The sequence below is a fragment of the Botryllus schlosseri genome, chromosome 12, assembly GCF_051294905.1.
Source record: "Botryllus schlosseri isolate E-star chromosome 12, Bs_hap1, whole genome shotgun sequence".
Lineage (NCBI taxonomy): Eukaryota > Metazoa > Chordata > Ascidiacea > Stolidobranchia > Styelidae > Botryllus > Botryllus schlosseri.
Genome location: NC_137247.1, coordinates 499,782 through 519,118, shown reverse-complemented (window position 1 = coordinate 519,118; position 19,337 = coordinate 499,782). Strand labels below are relative to the sequence as shown.

The following is a 19,337-nucleotide window of genomic DNA, read 5'->3' as shown; positions in this document are numbered from 1 at the left end:
AATTTCAAAACATCTGAAAACTGAGGTTCATTCAGCTGCGTTGTATCTGTCAATCACGTCAATTTTATGTCTCGACGTTAGATAGACGTTGATAACATTTAACCTCAGCCGACAATTTATGAATTATGATGAACTGACGCGAACTTTGACCTGTGACTGTGAGTCATTGATGTAACGAGTTGTAATTCGGTTGATTCTTGACCCGATATCTTCAAGATAGAGTTTGGTTCGCAATTAAGTGTCCTGATAGAACATTGTATTTAGGGATGGGGTCAATGTAGTTGTTTTTAATGCTTTTATAATGCCTGGAATCAAGAAGTCAAGTCGAACTGCAAATCGAACGCAATAAAAATTAGAAAATACTAGTCACGGGTTAAAGTAAATTGCTGGATTTACTAGTCACTAGATTAGTAAATACAAAATATTTCTCGGACAATTCAGCGTGCGACACATTGAAGTATACGCCATAATAGCATGGGTCACTTTAGCGCGTGACTTCATTCATATCCCTAAAACTAGGGTTACCATACGCCCTCCTTTAGAAGGATTTGTCCTCCTTTTTCAAAAATCGAAAATGCCCACCGACGACTTCCAAATATTCTCCTTTTTGATAATTCGTCCTCCTTCATAGCTTTGCGAGGCAGGCGATTGTACAACAGACAACTAAAAAATGCCATAAATGACGCGAAATCAGCATTTCGACTGCAGTGACGGCAAGGTTGACTTAAAAAACCGTCAACTCCATCCTATTTTATGTGGGAGTCGGTATTTCGGAAGTTGAAATGACCTTTTCTTGGTCAACCAAACAATATTTCCCGCAAAAAATTTAAATTGCTCGTTTTCTCATCCGCTATTATTTTTGTAACTATAGTGAAAACTGACCTCTTTTTCGAATCTCAGAACATGGTAACCCTACTAAAACTAACCCAAATCTCAACCCTACACCCAAGTTAATATTTCTATATTGTCGCTGTTGGAATGAAAATTTTGATTTTCTGTAAGTTTGAAAACTGGATCTCAAAATTGAAAAATGGAGATAAGCTACTTTGATTTCGCCGCGACGATATATCCTAACCCCAACCCTAACCTTGAAATCAATACTCTTATATATCCTAACTCTATAAAATAATCCTAGCTCCGTCCCTAAACCTACTCAAACCTGAAATCTAACTCCAAATCCTATCCTAACACTGAATTTATCACCTATCCCTAAACCTAACCCTAAATCCAAACCCCAAAATTAAATCGAATCCTAACCCAACCCTCACGCGAAATTTAACCCACATGCTCAAGTGTCGCATGCTCATATGTCCACGGACCAAACATGATGTACCCAGTGCAAAAATCACCTGATCCAAATTGAAAGTCTTGCTTCGAATCAGGGGTAATCACAGATGATTCTGTTAGAGATTCGAAATCCCCCATATGCACCCGAATACCAATGTTTCAGACTCGACACCGACGTACGTTTGTGTCGTATCGCTTTAAAGCAGTGGTTCTCAACATTTAGTAAACATGTGAACTCCACATTTTCTCATAAGTACATAAATGTACCACATTACACATGTAATAATTCTTTGGCACAAAATGAACTTTGAATGAACGAACAGTGTTAAAAGAAAAAAATCATTGAAACATGATTTTCATGCAAAACAAAAAGATGATAATGAATAGGGTAACCATACGTTCTTGTCTAGAAGGATTCGTCCTCCTTTTTCAAGAAATCGAAAATGTCCTCCGAGGACGCCCAAATATTCTCCTTTTTGGTAATTCGTCCTCCTACATAACTTTGAAAGTCAATCGATTGTACAGGCAGAACTGAAAGACGCCATAACTGACGCGAAATATTGATTTCGATGGCAAGGATGACTAAAAAAATAACCACAGATCGGGTCTTCCCGGAGTTGATTTGGAAGAATGACCTTTTTTTTTATTCAACACGAGAGTAGGCCTATTTCCAGTCAACATTTTCAAACTACCCGTTTTCTCGTCCGATTTTATAAGTTTTGCGATTTCAAAAATAAGTGTCTTCTTTTCCGCATCTCAAAAGATGTTAACCCTAATAATGAATGTAAAGTTCAAATCATTGTGACTTCTGTTGTATGAGTCGCGTGTGTTTTGACCTCCTGCTGCGAACCTCTGGGGTTCGTGTGACCCTGGTTAAGAACCATCACTTTGCATATTTGCTAAAAGCTGCAATTTTCAAGCCGGCAAAAGGATTTCCAATCAATGTCAGCTTATACGCGAGCGTTCGAATTCGTTTGCGATCGAAACGGTTCTATCTTGACCGCATTACAAATTTCCACAACAATATTTAAGTATCGGTTTCAAGGCAATCCATCATGTTAGCGTGCATTTTAAAAATTGATGCGTCTTCTCGTGTCGAACGGAATTAAATTGATCGCTCCTGGAAATTGCCGTCAAATTTCCGGGATTACCGGATTTCCGGCGTTGAGTCACCTGTGAATGGAGAGTCATTCAGATTAAGAATAAGAGAGAGAGAGAGAGAGAGAGAGAGACCTTATTTGTCAACCATCTAAATCAGTGGTTCCCAACCTTTTTTGACTTATCGCCCCCTTTTGAAGCTCCACACCGATCATCGCCCCCAAATATTGGGAAACTAAAAACAGCATTTCGTCAGCCCCCCCGAAAAAAGTTGGTCTTTGGCCCCATAGGGTGATGAACCAAACCCCAGACCCCCCTCAGCCAGTGGGCCTTTTGTCGCTATATATCAACTATACCCTATTTCATGTACTCTTGGTGACTCATCGTATTTCGCCTAAACGCGCGAAGCGCGACAAATTTATATAATTCATGTTTGAATCGGTCAATATGGTCGGGAATTGCATATATATTGCTATCAATTTTTTATCCTCTTTCTGCTCCCGTAATCAGATTTACCGGTAGAGCTGAGTGTGGTGTGCTGGAAAAGGTAGGACCCCTAAATAATAATTAAACATCTTCGGGCGGAATCGTTGTTACATTGACTTCGTTACATGATGCTATTTCGTGACCTCCTATATTTGCTATGTCAGAAGATATGGAAATCGTTAAAACGTACCAAACTAAAAAACTCGCATGATTTCGAATTGGTAGTTCTGTACTGGCAAATAATTTTTTCCTTGCGGGATGGCAATTGTCCTGTAGGGTTAAGGTCGCCAGAACAGAAACATTCGACGCCCGCCATTGAGGCGCCAATGGACAATTAAACATATATGTTTATATATCGAAGTTTTCGGTCAGCACAAGGGCATTCCTTTTCGGCCAAGGCCTTCTCGCTGCTGATCGTTCTGGCACACTTCTCGGAGTCGCATGTTACATGGCCTTTTACTTCATATGTCTTGGTGCGTCGTGGTGCAGTAATGGCCGACGCCGAGGTCTCCCATTTCCATAAATCATGCGTATTTTTGTTGGGTGACGGGTACCCCAAAATCAAGATATATGATATTATTAAGTCGCGCCCAGCGCGAAAAATTTCTAGAAAAGTTGCATGATTTCTAAAAGATTACTCTATATTTGATGCTATTTCACGAAATAATTTGGGGACCCCCTCGAGCTCTGGCCCCCACCCCCAATTGGGGAGTTTAGGATGCGGTAGTTACGGTCCTGACTCCAATATAGCCGTTTTAACGAGCCATCGCCCCCTATCGCCCCCTTCGTTGCTTTCGCCCCCTTCGTTCGTTTTCGCCCCCCTATCGCCCCCTTCGTTATTTTCGCCCCCCTAGACCGTCAAATCGCCCCCTGGGGGGCGATATCGCCCACGTTGGGAACCACTGATCTAAATCAATAACAAAAATGCATTTCACTGAAATAGGGTATACAATAAAGATGAGCTGCGGGAGGCTCGATACAACAGAGCCATCAAAGTTGATCCATTCAGGAAAGGAGCATCTTATTACAATAGACATCGTTACACTCAAAGCTTTAGAGATTATCTAATACAATTTTTTTAGCAATGATGCAGGAGCAAATACACAAAATTACACAACATCAGGAAAAAATTAGAAATTAATGGATAAAATTGGTCAGTGCAAATAAGACATGAGATGATTACTTTATCAATGTAATCGATTACGATTACGATTACAGCAAAATCGCGGAGTAGTCGATTACGATTACAATTCACGATTAATCCATGCATGGTGCAAATACAATTTAGCCGTAGCTGGAGAGAATAGAATTGAAACATTGCTGTTTGAATTCACAAGAAGTTGAGCCCGAATATTTGGGAATGACACTCGTCAGGGGTCATCGTCAGCAACTAGCAAAGAATTGGAAAGAACATTGTTTATCAACAATAGTATCACAATTCTCCATTATCCATCCAATTCTCTACTAGTTACTTACGATTACCCCTGACGATTGTCAGCCGAAAGTATTCGGGTTTATTGCAATATCAATATATTATTCAATTGCGTATTGAAGTTCTGTACCTCCACGAAGCTCTTATTCCATGCACTGACATCAATATATTATATATAGCCTACTCGATTGAATTTAGCACAAGACTTGTACAGAGACGGACAAGCTAGACTAAAATTTTGTATGATATTGATGAGTATCCAAGGGATGTGGAACTGATTATATCAGAATAGTGACAGTATATAAAGACTTTTATCTTTCATACGTGACAAAAACTGCATCAATATGATACAGAAATATGAAACACAGTATTCGATGTCGGACAGAAATGACCTCAGAGATGAACTAGTCTGGTCATAAACAAGTTCACTGTCTCTAATTCTAGGTAACTTATACTACAACAGATAAATATGGTAGCAAAGTCTTGATCAAGTACGGTAATATAGTGTTACTAAGACGAGTTTAGTCGAGTTTATTGTTAATAACTTTATCCTCTTAAAACACCACAAGATTGCGACGCAGTGAAAAGATAGGAAGGTGACGAAACGACTTGGAGTAGTCTTTGAAATCAGACAGCCACCTGGGCCTAGAGCATTAAATGAGATGCATGCACGCTAGATAAAAAGTAATGAAATATAAGACAAAAAAATACAACGTCTAAAAATGCGGTTTTGCATGTGTCAAAATGCGATAGGTCGATATTTTAGATCTCATCACGCCCGCGTTATAAATAAGTCCGCTGTTTGCAATTCTAGGTAATTTTGCAGTAAACATACAAATCGGAAGCAAAGGTCAAGTATAGTAATAATTTTACAGAGTATAAGTAGAAGTAACGCTGTAAATTTGTGCTCAAATAGAAGTAGCGATTTGCAAATACGTAAAAAAGTAAATATTCGAGGCTTCTTTTTGCCTAAGAAACTGAAAACTAGCAATAAGGAGTAGTCTAAAATCGTAACCACTTGAGTAAGTAGTGAGTAGGCTAAATCTACTTGAGTACATCGAAAAGTAGAAGTATTTCGTTGCTGAGTGTTACTGTGACGACAACAGTAGATGCCGATAAGAATTGGACAACTAAATTATTTTCAACTGTTCCAAATTCTATTAGAATTAGAATAATAGCCATATAGTTTGTTTTTTTCAAATTCGAATAAAATTAGAATTATAGCTACACAATATTTTCCAAATTCGATTTAAATTAGCAAAATTGGCAAAAAGACTAAATTTAAATTCGGAAATAGAAGGAGAAATACAACAAAAATCAAGTTCACTTCGTACCAAACCAGAGTTGGTTCACATAGGCACGATGGCAAATGTCTGTACAGCAAGCTTGGCTCGTTTCGCACTGTGTGACTCTACAGTATACACCTGTGGCCTTTTCAGGAAAACTATCAATTAGTATTAAGATGAGAGCATAGAAACATGTCACAAATTAGATTACAATCGAAATACCTCTGATGAGTCTAATTAGAATGGCCTAGTTGTCCAAGTCTTATGTCGAGATGCAGCTTCAGATATAATTCACAACAATGCGTATCATTATATCTTCTCAACTTGACATGCATGCAAGAACAGTCTTGAGTTGAGCGAGTCAATCTCTGCATTCTTTACGGCCTCTAAAAATATCGAACACAGCCCCAGGCTATCACCAGTCCTATAGCGACGTCGCGTCGAGATTTCAGTCGCTGCCAGAACGGTGACGTATGGCAACTGCTGCTTTTCGAAGGGAGTTCGAGTTACGAGGTTCGCAGGAGTTGAGATTTGAACGGGTTTGCGTATAGGGATCGTTTTGAAATAAACAGGCCGCGCGTATAAAGGAGGATTAAAAGTTGAAATCAGATGATAGAGTATATTGTTTTAGACTACACGGGCGACACACGTTGTCTTGATAATTGTGAATCGACAGTTTCAAATCAAAATTGAACTACTGTATATAATTCTTGACTCATTAGAGCCACATGCAGGTTATCTATAGATTATAATAATAATTCTATTCTAATCTGCGAAGCGTTTTTATACTTTCGTGTTACCACCAATCTAACTTCTGGTTTACTGATTTTCTTTGCAATCCGGAATTTCATTCAATTTTTGAGATTTTCGCGAATTCAGTAGTTCTGAGTCTGACTTGGGCAAAACTGTGTTGCTTTAATCATATGTCTGATCTAATTTGAAATAGCTGGAAATTTTATGGTTTTTCAACCCCAGTCTTCATGTTTCGGAGGCTACAGCCATATGAGATTACTTTGGGTGACTTTCTAATGCACCCGGTCGCGCGTGGGGGGCGTGTCCTACAAAGCAGCAAAGTAATTCGCGCGATGCGCGTAACTTCAGTTCAGTTTGTTAATAATTTGAACATGCGAATTTTTATTCACTTTTTGATCAGTATTTCAGCATTTTCATCAGTTAAAAACAGGACAAGACCGCGATAAGAGAAAAAGAATAGGAACAACTTTCAATCAGACTCCCGCTAATCGATCAGATCGATAATTATGACGTCACTCGCTATGTTGTAGGCGGTAGCTTTGCTTCCCAAGTCAAATCGCTTCTTTCCGTCTTTATGATCGGACTTGTAATTCGCTTAAACGGTTTCGTGGTGAACAAAACGCTTACTTTTCGTGGCCTGACGTTTGACGGAAGCTTTATTAAAATGATGAATATTAATGCGACAGATATTTGACATTCTTTAGAAAATTCCCGAAGCCATTCGCAGGAAATCGCGTATCGTAAACGCAGCGCCGCGGGCGCTCCATTTGCGATGGTGGGCGAAACTGTGTTGTCATAAAGACATCCTTATCGGATACCTTGTCACGTAAGATATAGGAAGAACATCGTTGCTTCAAGATATTCATCGTTATGGAATTTCACGTTTTATTTTATAAAAGTTATGAACCAACGTTGGACGACTGGAAAATTTTAGAATTAAAATGATAGCTACACAGCTTTTTTATTCAAATTCGATTAGAATTCGAATGACTGAATTCGCAAAAACTTTAAATTAAATCAAGTTCAGTTCCTATCAATCCGAGCTGATTTCCATAAGCGTGAGAATTACAAATGTCTGTACACCGAGCTTGGCTCGCTCCGGTCAGTTCACCTGCAGCATTTACAGGAAAGCCAGAAATTGGATAAGAATTAAAATGAGAACATAGAAACCTTTCACAAATTAGAGCATAATTAGATTACCGCAATTCGCTGTAATGTGTCTCATTAAACAGGTAGAATGATGCCGTTGTCCAAATCTGGCGCGAACAGATAGACCGTTTGTGTGTGAATGTCAAATCTGGTTGCAATTCGGAAATCTGGATTTTGTCAACAAATATTGCCTGCCGTATGACGTCATGGTATTGTCAAGTCACAACAATGTGGCTTCTATTTTATACAATCGCCCTTTGTTTCCAGGATTATAGTTTCTTAAAATAGCCGCGTTAAAGGCGTGATGGATATCGGCATCTACGGACGGGAAGGTCCCAGGCGAGTGTGCCATCTGGAAAGGGGTGAGTTTTCGAGGTTATAGTTAGAGTTCACCGATAATAAAAATAAATCGGTATCGGCTTTTTGACGTGAAACTATCGGAGATTATATCCGTATAAATAAAAAATATCGGTATCGGACTTTAGATGTATAAATATCGGTGATTATCGCGCAGACACAGCATGCTAGGTGGTCGGGAATCAGAGGATTATGAGTGCTAGACTAGGAATATTCAAATATTTATTATTGATTACAAGCACAAGTGGTCAACGTAGCCAGTGTTGGTACTCAAGTAGAAGTAGAAGTAACGTCGCACATTTCTACTCAAGTACAAGTAGATGTGGCGGTTGTTGAGTAAGCAAAAAAGCAAGTTTTCTAGGCCCAGTTTTGCCCCCCCCCCCCAAAAAAAAAAAAAAAAAAAAAACGGAAAACTGGAACGGAAGTAAATATAATATACTTTGTTACTGATCACGTCTGCTTACTAGTCTTACTAGTCAATGACTGTAGAGCTGTACTAATATATGCTGTGAAGTTTTGGAAATGCGCCTTAAGCTAGATGCCATATTCTTTTAAATATCGGGTGAATTTACCGGTGAAGGTGCTACAGTTATCGGTTTTATCGGTATCGGCTCAAAAATACGATATCTATTTACAGATACGTCTAGCAATAATTGCTTGCTAAGTACAGGGCGGGGTTCGAGACAGTCACGAAAATCACGTAATTGTGACTCAACGCCAGCCAATCCGGCGACCAAACTTACAAGTCGTGTTCTGACTGGCATTAGCTGATGGCGTGTGACAATTTGATATCATTTTATTCACAGAGTAGTCATCGTACTCAAGTAGAAGTAGAATTAACGTCTTACATTTCTACTTAAGTTCAAGTACAAGTAGAGATCTCCAAGTAACTCAAAAAGTGAATATTCTATGCCTAGTTTTGCCTAGAAAACTGAACACTGTCGAGTATAGAAATAGAAACAGTTTTCACCATAACCTCTTGAGGAAGTTAGCGTAAGTAAGCAGATCCTACTTGAAGTTGAACTACTGGAATTGAAAAGAGTCCACAAATTCTGAACATCGTTAAGAGCGACTCCCTCAGTTTGCCCGCTGGAATAGAAATTCGTGAAACTGAATCTTCTTCGTAATTGTTGTTGGCGCGACTGCCATAGACTCCGATGTAGATCTTTGTTGCCTCATTATTGCCTTATCGCGAGCTGTTATCGCAACAGTGTTCAAAAATGCCATCACAATAGTGTTTATGGATATCTTATCGCAAGGTTAAGAAAAAGAAACGTTTCGACAACGTTCAAAGAATGTTGCCCACGGCTTCCGAACTGATCACCGTCATTATGAAGCTAGTCACGAAATGCGGGTTTATTGCAACGGGAGTGACAACATGCAACAAATATGCAAATTTTGTCAAGATTGGTAAAAACGGGTCTTGCTCAAACCACGGCTTGTTGAGATGGATTGTATTTGAAAAAACGGATTTGATGATTTTAACCGGATTTACGATCACTTTAAAGCTCGGATTTTGACTTGGATTTATAGACAGGAGACAAATTTTAACTTTAGATTCGCACTTGGACACGAAATTTCTGATATTTCTCAATTTTCATAAGACTACCGAACAAATTTCAGCCATAAACAGAATTTGACTTGAATCTATAGACAAGAGACAGAATTAATAATTGTTGGATTTGAATCTCAAAATTGAAAAAAAAATTCGCTCATCAATGATAAATACAAAAGACAGCAAAGTTATAGACTAATGCAGAACGAGGCGGAGACATCAAAGCCAGCACGCGATTGCCCGAGGGCTTGAAAACCGTTATCGATACGCTCATCACAAGTCCGATTATGATTCACAATCGAGTGATTTTGTTGTTACAAGCTTTTGAAATTCTAGTGTCACACTTTTCGTATCAATCATAGTCACGTCCGGATGATGGTCGTTGGAAAGGATCGTAAATTTCAGCCTCTAATTTCTTGGTAACGGTTAACTTGGTCTCATGCAGACTCGGAAAACTCGATAACTCGCATTCATGTTGTAAAATACAGAATACAGGTCCTGTTCCGGATTTTAGAATCAAATCAAACAAACAAACAAATAAAATCATTGCAATGAGTCACGCAGGTTGAGCCTATGAGGTTGCTCAAAAATAACTTCTATTAAATTTTGGCGGCTATTAGCTAAAATTGTTATGTTGGCTGCAAAAACGTTGCACACTAAATCTAGCTCAATTCCAACGTGTATAGAAGTGAAGCTGTTGGAGTTGAAAAAGTTTGAATTCATTATAAAATAAATCAAATTTGACTAGATAACACATGAAATTGTACCATCCTACGGTTACTTTGTGAACGATAATTATAGTTCGATACAATTTTAATCTAGTTCAACCCGCACATAGACACAATATTCCAATTTCGCTGAGCTCGCTATTAAAAGTCCTTACATGGTACAATCACTATTATACAGTATTGGGATCCAGTCACTACCTTCGAGTCACAAGTCATCTCGAGCCATTTATTAGGTAATGGGGAAAGTGAAGGTTATTTTTTAAGAAATTATTCGCCGTCTTAATTCAAAACAACGGTAAACATGATACATTTTAAACTCTTTTTAATCAACAAACTCGTTTTCTTATCAAGACAATAAAATGTATTTAGAATACTACAAGCTTGTCTTAGTCGCTGCCTCCCGAGCAGTGTAGCCTACAGCTTGATGAAATAGGCTTTGTGGTTGCTGGAAACTAGCAGTGCTTCAGAAATTCGCCCTAAGCCGAGTGTCTGTCTTGGTGATTTTCACCATAAAACCAACTTAAGTTATACTCCACGGCGACCCGCTCGCCACAAACTAAAAGGGCGGGGCCAACCCTAACTCTATGATTCTAGTCCACAGACAGGTATTAAGTTTTGAATTCCAGATAACTCTTCGCGGGCCGCACTTTGCCCAAGTCTGCCCTTGACAATGTAAGCTGTAAGCTCCGATCACTGCGTTTGCGATCAATTTATTTGAGATATAACAATGGAAGCTCGGTAAAACGCACAATCGCTGAATGAATTGCTAGCAATCAGAACTTATACCAGATACGGCGATTTAGTCAACATCGATTACTTGGTGAATTGAAATTGACTCGTAAATTTTGCTTCGAGTCACGAGTCAATCTGCATTTCTGAAGCGTCGAGTCAAGTCAAGTCAAGTCATTTCTGCAACGTGACTCGAGTCAAGTCAAGTAAGTCATACGAAAAAGGTGACTTGAGTCATATCAACACTGCCACTAGACTTTGTTATATTGTCCAGTAGGGACATAGAGTTCCATGAGTAAACACTAAACAGGCATGGTGCAATAAGCCTCAGTTTGTCGAGAAGCACCCCCTCCCCTATACATTACATACCAAATCCGTCCAAAATCATCAAATTCGGTTCTTTCAAATACAAAGCGAAATCTACTACTCATGACTTACTCAAGTGGTGTTTTTTTTCATGACTTCTTCTACTTCTACTTGACAGTTTTCAGTTTTTAAGGAAAAACTATAGGCCTAGCATACATACTTTTTAACTTCCTTCTAAATCGGTACCGAGTAGAAATTCACATTTTAAATTTACTTCTACTTCTAAAAGAGTAGCGACCGTGACTTCTTTCCCATCTCTGTTTTTGGGTTTATGTATTGTTTTTAAAGAGGCTCTTGAAGGTATACAGAACTTCATACAATTGAATAATATATATTATATTATTCTATTTTTTTGTGTAACCTAATCAACAATTCTATCTCTCTCTCTCTCAGGAGAAGAGGGCTTCGGGTTTGTTTTGTGCTGCGAGAATGAAACCACAGACACTTTCATACTTCGTGTCATCAGCGGCTCTCCTGCTGCAGTTGCTGGACTCAGACCGGGCGACAGAATGATTGAGGTAAAGTCTCAGAAATTATACGTCACTATCCTGCTTACAGCGACGTAAATTTGATTGTTTCACTTTTAGATCAACGAAATCAACGTAGAATCCGAAAGCCACACTAGTGTTGTCAAGTTACTGCAAGGTGAGATATCTTTGATTTTGCAGTCTGGCCATAGATATCCTACGGATAGATGGGAAACACATGGCTACACGGTTGGGCAACCAGATAGACCTAGCAAGTCCTGGTAGCTTCATACACAGATATGTTTATATGTTATGTTATGTTGTAGCTTGCTACACAAACGTAAAATTTATCAAAAATGGTATCGAGCGAAAGCTACTCTCGCACTCATTCCAGAAATGTTCGTCCAGGCCCCCTAAACTACCCCAAAATTGCCTTTAAAAGCCAAACATTTCATTGTTTCGTTAGTAAGATTAACCATAAAGAACTTACACGTGACTGCACGGTTGGTCAAACAGATTTGCTTACCAAGTTCTGATAGCTTCGAAACAGATATGGCGTTATAGCTTGCGATGATAGCGCAAAATTCATTAAAATTGGTCTCATACGAAAGCTACTGTGGAATTGATTCCGAAAATATGAAATATAAACTGTCTATGGTACCGAAATTACGCCAAAATTGCGATTAAAAGACAAAAATTGCCTTGGTCAGTCAGTAAGATTTATCATAGAGAACCTACGGTTTGATGCGAAACACATGCCTGCACGATCGGCCAATCAGTTACACACAGCAATTTCTCGTAGCTTCGTAAACAAATGTGGATTTATAGCTTGCGATTATAGTGCCAAATTTAATAAAATAGGTCTCCAACGAAAGCTGCTGTCGCACTGATTCCGAAAATATATATTATAATCTGGTCAAGGCAGTGGAACTACCCCAAAATTGCTCTTGAAAGTCGAAAATTTGCATCGGTTCCCTTAGTCATCTATTGGCTATAGGTAATGAATATAGAGTTAACGAGGTTGCTCAACCTTGCAGTCATGTGTTGCGTATCCATAGGTTGGTCATATCTTTGGTATGATAGCTGGTATTTGTCTTGAAAGGTTTAAAAAGCATTCGACTCGTGGTTCGGTTCAACGCTGACGCGAACCAGTTCTTCTCAAGTCCAGACAACGGGATGACCATTCAACCGCTCACACCGAATCGAACTTCTCTAAGACCGAAAATTGTCAGAATCAAAAGAGGATCATCGGTGAGTCACTCTTCTCTCAGATCGGCCAAAATTGAGTCCTCTATTACGATTCAAGTCGTGTCGAGTGTTCTGGTGTAACCAATTATAACTTCGTAACAGCATGGTTGATTTGGAAAGTTCAAGTATGTACCTTTTAGCGACCACAAAGAATATAATACCAGTTCTACACTTAAAATATTTGGTATTTTTTCGACCATACCAATTTCATTGCACTTTGTGACAATTGCTGTGTTACAGCGACACAGCTGATCTAGAAGTCAAGGATTGCGCGATTGGAAAAAGCATTGAGACAAGAATTCTAGTTGATAATTAAGTCCTATAGGGGAAATGGATCGTTTAATTTTCGCCTTTTAATACTTTACTCGATTCATGAGAATGGAGACTCGATTCGGATTAGAGTTTTTGAATCATTGTGCCCAGGGACACAGGGCGAGTCCGAGGGGGCGTGGTTAACGTGTCTGCTTGACAGGGCTTCGATTTCGTGGTGAAGACTGTTGGGAAGCCACTCATTTTGAGGTCGACGAAATGCAGGGAGTACACCAAAGGACTTTTGGGTGAGTTTATAAGAAAATCAAAGTAGCCATTGTTCGTACTTATGTAGAAGTACAAGTAACGTCGTAAATTTCTACTCGAATACAAGTAGTAATGCAGATTTCAAAGTAATTATAAAAGTAAGTATTCTAGGCCTAGTTTTGACTAAAAAAACTGAAAAATGTCAAGAAGAAATGGAAAAATTCTAAAAACATATTAACCACTTGACTAAGCAGCGCAAGTAGCTAACACTTACTCTGAGTTCTCGGGAAAAGTTAATCTTCTTTACTGATCCCTGTCTTAAAAGCTGCGAAAAAGAAGTGAAAATAGTCTAACAAGATATTCACTTGTGTAAGTGGTGCAAGTAAATCGACTGCCTATATTGACTGCCTATATGCTCACAACGATCAACTCATTCAGCTCATTACATTGAAAACGTGGAGCGTGGCGGCCAAGCGTACAAGGCAGGCTTGCGGACGGGCGAGAGAATCGTGGAAATCAACAGGTTGAACGTGGAAAAGGTGAGTGCAAAATTGAAAATTAAAATTAAAAATATATCAATTTTTTTTTCAATGTTCAGGAATCCCACACAGTCGTAATCACGAGGATAAAAACCTCCCCAGACAGACGCCTGGAGCTGCTGGTCGTGGATAAGGCCACGGACGAACTGTTTCTCAACCAATGCGTCACACCAGCTTACAAACACGTTTACAGCGATATCGATTTTCCCGAGATAATCGACAAGTCCACGTTCGGTAAAGATTCACTTTTCGGTTTGTTCTGACAATTTTCTTTTAATTTATGATTTTTGCTGTATTTAATTCTAATCGAGAATTTCATCCAATTTCAGTCATTCCAATTCGAATATAATTTGGAAAGACTGTGTAGCTAGTAGAGAGAGAGATATGATATTCTTTCTCGCCTGCACCATCGAGATGCTTTAGCGACGGAGTTGCGATACGGCCCCATGAGGTCATCTAGTCTGCGCCCCCGTTTTTTTTTTCTCCTCCATGCTATCCGTGATTGCTGAGCGCCGAGCAGGATAGCTGCGGATACCATTTTTCGAGTCTTTGGTATGACCCGGCCGGGGATCGAACCCACGACCTACCGCTCGAGAAGCCGGACGCATAACCATTACACTATCTCGCACTATATCATTCCGAGTCCAAGCTATTTGCAGAAGCTGAAAATTTTCTAGCTGTATAACCTTGTATAGTATTTTTGCAATGAACGTTGTTTTGAAAGTCGACAGCTAGAACTAGAACTCCTCATTTATTGAAATCCCCAACTAGAACTTGAACTATATAACTTCTCACTTTTCAAAATCCGCAACTATAGAACTTGCCAAAATAGAGAGTCAGCACCTAAATTGGTAGTTTGTATAAGTCTAAATCCATCTCTTTCTCCCAGACACGCCAGAAGTCGACGTCACTCCACCGCCATCGCTATACAGCGCCAGCACCCTGTCGATATCACCGCCGGCTCAGCGTTCGTCTCTCAGCAGCAGGCCGGGATATTCCACCCTGTCCGTGGACGACCGCACATCGCGCATTCGACCCGCGTACTCCATGATGTCCATGGACAGGCTCGGGACCATGAGGTCGAACTGCATGTCCACGTCGGCCGCGTCCGTGGAAGATCTCACGGGCAGGACGGAGGATCTGATCAAGGAACTGAGATTGCACAACGCGGAGATTACCAGATTGAAGTGAGTTGTTTAGATTGGTTTAGATTAGATTAGATCACAGGTGGTCAAAGTATTGTATAGAGTTGGATGACTAGAAAATTTGCAGCTTCTCCTGATTAAATTTGCATTATAATGACTGGTTTCGCAAATACCTACTTTTGAATTGAGTAAATAGAATTCAATTCCGTATTATAAAGAAATTCAACAAAAATCAAGCTCAGTTCATTCTCATAGACATGAGAATGGCAAATTTCTCTATGCCAAGTTTGTCTCTAGAAATGGAAACTAGAATTATAAAGTTGTCAGAGTCCGCGTCAAAAGTATAGTCCAGTACAAGTAGAAGTAGGATTTTACGAGTAAGTAAACAGTATGCATTCTACGCATAGTTTTGCCTAAAAACTGAAAACTGTTATCTAGTGAAAGTGGAAGTAATCTCAATTTATAACCTATTAAGTACTGTAGGTAGGCAATACCAATTCCTTACTTCTCCGAAAAGTCTTGAAATCAATATTCAAGTAGAAGTTGGAATTTTCCAGTAAGTAAAAAAGTATAGATTTCATAGGCCTAGTTTTGCCGAATAAATTTCAGGTAAAATTGAGAGTTGTCTAAAATCATAACCAGTCGAGCAAGTAGCGCAAATTGCCAATTCCTATCCTTGAGTGCTCACAAAAAGTATAGTTGGAATTACTACGTTACTCGTCTCCTGCGGTTTTGCCACAAAAAGAATTCGTTTCACCCGTCTCGATTCTAGATCGAACCTGGTTTATTCGAGCAGCTTCGTGGAACCTTCGAACAAAGACAAGTATCTCAACATCTCGTCGAGCACAGAAGCGAGTTCGAGCCCCGGTTCGCCGAATCTGAGACGAAGCCGAGTCTACAGAAGCACGACGTACGTGATTTGCTGAGCATTACTACTCTTATGATATCGAATTATATGATATAATATTGATATTGAAATGAACCATCATATTTTCGTCAGGGGTAATCGTCAGCAACTAGTAGAGAATTGAAAAGGATATTGCATATCAAAAATTGTATCAAAAAATATGACATCACCGGCATGAAAATTTGTTTCAATACTATTACCGAGAATGCTTTTACCGAGAATGGACATTACCGAGAATGGCCAATGCTAAGAATCTAGCTTAGTGACGGACGTTGTCGAGAAATTTATACCGGAGAATCGATACCGAATGTGGCAACGCCGTGATGCACACACACGACCTGTTCATATGCATAACATGCCTGTATTGCATATATTGCATTCTCGACAATGTCCATTCTCGGTCGTGTCCATTCTCGGTAATGTCCATTCTCGGTATTGTCCTTCTCGGTAATAGCATTCTCTGTAATAGCATTCTCGGTATTGACCGGACACCGAAAATTTCGAATGTATACAAATATTTCTAATTATATACAATGGTCTTCTCAATTCACTACTAGTTGCTGATGATTACCCCTGTGTCATGCCGATAATCTAGTGCTAATCTAATGAAGAAATGTTTTTATGCTCTCAATTCAATTCTAATGTCATGCCTGCGTTTCCTGAAAATGAAACAGGAGAACTTTACACTGCGAAACGTGACAAGCTTGCCGTACAGACTTATACTTATACTTATGAGGATCAACTGTGATTCGATACGAAGTGAGAGAGAGAGAGAGAGATATGGTATTCTTTTTCGCCTGCACCATCGAGATGCTTTGACGACGGAGATGCGATACGGCCTTTATAGTAAGGTCATCTAGTCTGCACCCCCGGTTTTTTCTTCTCCACGCTATCCGTGATTGCTGAGCGCCTTAGCAGGATAGCCGCGGATACTAGTTTCCGAGTCTTTGGTCTGACCCGGCCGGGGATCGAACCCACGACCTACCGATCAAGAAGCCGGACGCACAACCATTACACTATCTCGCTTGATTCAATCTCCAACTTTTCGTGAATTGAGTCATTCTAAATCTAGTCTAGTAGGAAACTGTACAGCTATCATTATAATTCTAACAGGGCCCATGCCATCGTAGACCCCGTTCTAACTTACTGTAGAAGCACTAAAAATTTTCTCGTACAAGTCTGCCTCAAAGAGTGTCTAACAATATCGAATTTTCGTATCTTTCCAGGTCTTCCAGTGACGAAGATCACTCCATTATGACCAACAACAACCACACTCTGTACAAAGTGCCACCACCCAAGGTCCAGGTCCAGGACGTCCACGATCTCTCAGACGTGTCGTTCAACGTCGACTTGAAAACCTTAAAAGAACACTCAAAGAGGCAAAGGGAGAAAAACAAAATGATGCAAAGCGAAAAACCAGGGTTCGACAACTATTGGGTCGCCTACCGCGCGGTCAATAACATGTGAAACATCAATTTTTAACATTGCGATGATGTATCAGCTTATCGTGACAATTTACATCGACTCAGAGCCCGGCCGATTAGAATCGGATCGCCGATCATATCGATTCCATATCATACTTTGAAATAAGATCGATATCGGCGGTTCGATGCAAAAAATATCGACAATTTTCGTGATATCATGGTAGTAGAGACTCAGATAATTATAATCTTTGACTACTACACTGGGAATATTCATTTATTCCTTATAGATTACAGCTTACAACTTTGGTACTCAAGTAGAAAGAGAAGTAACTAAAAAGTACGTATCACAGGAGCGATTTTTTGGGAAAAAAAATGAAAAATTTTACGCAAAAGTTGTCTAGAATTATAACCACTTGAGTAAGAGGTTCAAGTACGCAAAATCTACTTGACTACTATGAAAAGTAGAAGTACTTCGTTAGCAACTACTGCCAGGTTACTAAGTGTCCAGATGCAGCTTTTCTAGTTTATTTCATGTCCATGGCTGTAAGGCTGTTCATTAAGCTAGATGCCATATCTTCTGAATATCGGCAAAATATATCGGGGTTATCGATCATTTCTAGTAATCGGCATCGGCTCAAAAATCCGATATAAATCGCGCTGTAATGTCAATCTTCTGGCAATATAACTGGTCAGTGGTCAGTCAAAGACTGACACCTCGCGGACCCACGTTCAACCGCAAAGCAACCGTAAACTCAACACAAAGCCTAAATTTGGCGAATAATCTTTGTATCCATACCTACCCCGAATGTCTATCAAAATCAACCCAAAAATATGTCAACGAATTTAAGTTCTTAAAGCCCTTGATCGTGAATGCGCCTGTGTCATTTTTCAACTGTAAATATATCTAAATCACTATAAATCCATCTAGCACTGCGCTGATGAGCACACAGTCAACATAGCGTTAAAACAAAACCAAATACTTAGGCCACGCGATGCCAACTGACATAATGTCAGTGATTTCACGCGTGGATGACGTTCCAGCGAATGCTTTGTTTACATTTTGTTCGTCAACAGCGCTAGGAGCTCGTTTTCGATTTGAAACACGCCCATGCATTATCTTTCATCGTAAGTATTTTTTGTATAGAAATGTATATAATTGCGTTCGAATAAAGGTATTTCATCAAAAGATAGTGTCCTGGATCCATACATGCTAACGGAGGAGTGGAATTTTAACATACCAGTACAGAGACTAGTTTAAAAATGCGAGGCTTCACCTTGGAAAGTGCCTCGCAACAGCGTGATACAAATTGCAAATGGGCTAATTGGACATAGAATCGGGATTTCAAAAGGACGGGATTTCGTTTTCAAAGCACAGCCTTCCTCTGCACACGACGTAGCCCTACAACAGCAATTATGATTTAGTGTTATAGGCACAGGCGCCGAGTTAGCCTACGGGGTAGCGAACTCCACCCCATGACATATTTATGGGGTGGCGGCCACCCCATACAGAATGCTTGAACGCCCGCCGCCAGCGATTTCAAAGTTTTGAATATTTCTATTGTCTCGCCAGTTCGATACGACATCAGCCCAACGAGATCATCAGCGCTGTCAATTAGCGAGTCCTTGATATCGCGTAAATGCCTATACTAATTACCATTAACGGATACCCGCGCGAATAATTGAATACGCAGCTTCCTCGACGACGACGAACGAGTGCATAAAAACGCCCCAATAAATTGTAATCCGTGATTAATAATCAGTAGCGCGATTTTTTCCCTAAAAAACGGAAGATTTTGACCTAAAAAATCAAAATTTTGACACATAATGTTAGAATTTTGCTACTTATCTTCATTTCTGGTGGGAAC

General features: G+C 39.6%; 2 protein-coding genes and 1 long non-coding RNA gene across 5 annotated transcripts in view; 1 reads left to right on the top strand and 2 right to left on the bottom strand.

The window, feature by feature from the left end:
* The window catches only part of LOC145452005 (frizzled-10-A-like), a 297,630-nt gene that overhangs the window by 126,304 nt on the left and 151,989 nt on the right, over nt 1-19,337 (bottom strand). The window lies entirely within an intron of this gene.
* LOC145452147 (uncharacterized) lies at nt 1,552-7,354 on the bottom strand. The gene is made up of 2 exons (XR_013919211.1): nt 5,812-7,354; nt 1,552-2,460 (listed from the first exon to the last, which is right to left on the bottom strand). It is a non-coding gene; the product is annotated as an uncharacterized LOC145452147 (long non-coding RNA).
* Nucleotides 7,730-18,658, top strand: LOC145452137 (uncharacterized). Of its 3 annotated transcripts, none has more exons than XM_080330361.1 (10): nt 7,730-7,853; nt 11,620-11,744; nt 11,814-11,871; nt 12,796-12,944; nt 13,414-13,498; nt 13,896-13,996; nt 14,056-14,230; nt 14,886-15,183; nt 15,914-16,051; nt 17,275-18,658. In XM_080330361.1, exons 1-10 carry the CDS (start codon nt 7,796-7,798, stop codon nt 17,513-17,515), a joined length of 1,428 nt encoding a protein of 475 aa, XP_080186487.1. In that variant the 5' UTR covers nt 7,730-7,795; the 3' UTR covers nt 17,516-18,658. The 3 variants fall into 3 exon arrangements, with proteins under 3 accessions (XP_080186487.1, XP_080186486.1, XP_080186488.1); XM_080330360.1 differs by having other exon boundaries at nt 14,056-14,248; XM_080330362.1 differs by lacking the exon at nt 7,730-7,853 and adding an exon at nt 8,334-11,066 and having other exon boundaries at nt 14,056-14,248.

Excerpts from the sequence above, each read along its gene's own strand:
- LOC145452137 (XM_080330360.1), top strand. The coding sequence starts at position 7,796 with ATGGATATCGGCATCTACGGACGGGAAGGTCCCAGGCGAGTGTGCCAT. Across the intron at positions 7,854-11,619 it reads AGTGTGCCATCTGGAAAGGG|GAGAAGAGGGCTTCGGGTTT; the intron begins GTGAGTTTTCGA and ends TCTCTCTCTCAG. Across the intron at positions 16,052-17,274 it reads CGAGTCTACAGAAGCACGAC|GTCTTCCAGTGACGAAGATC; the intron begins GTACGTGATTTG and ends GTATCTTTCCAG.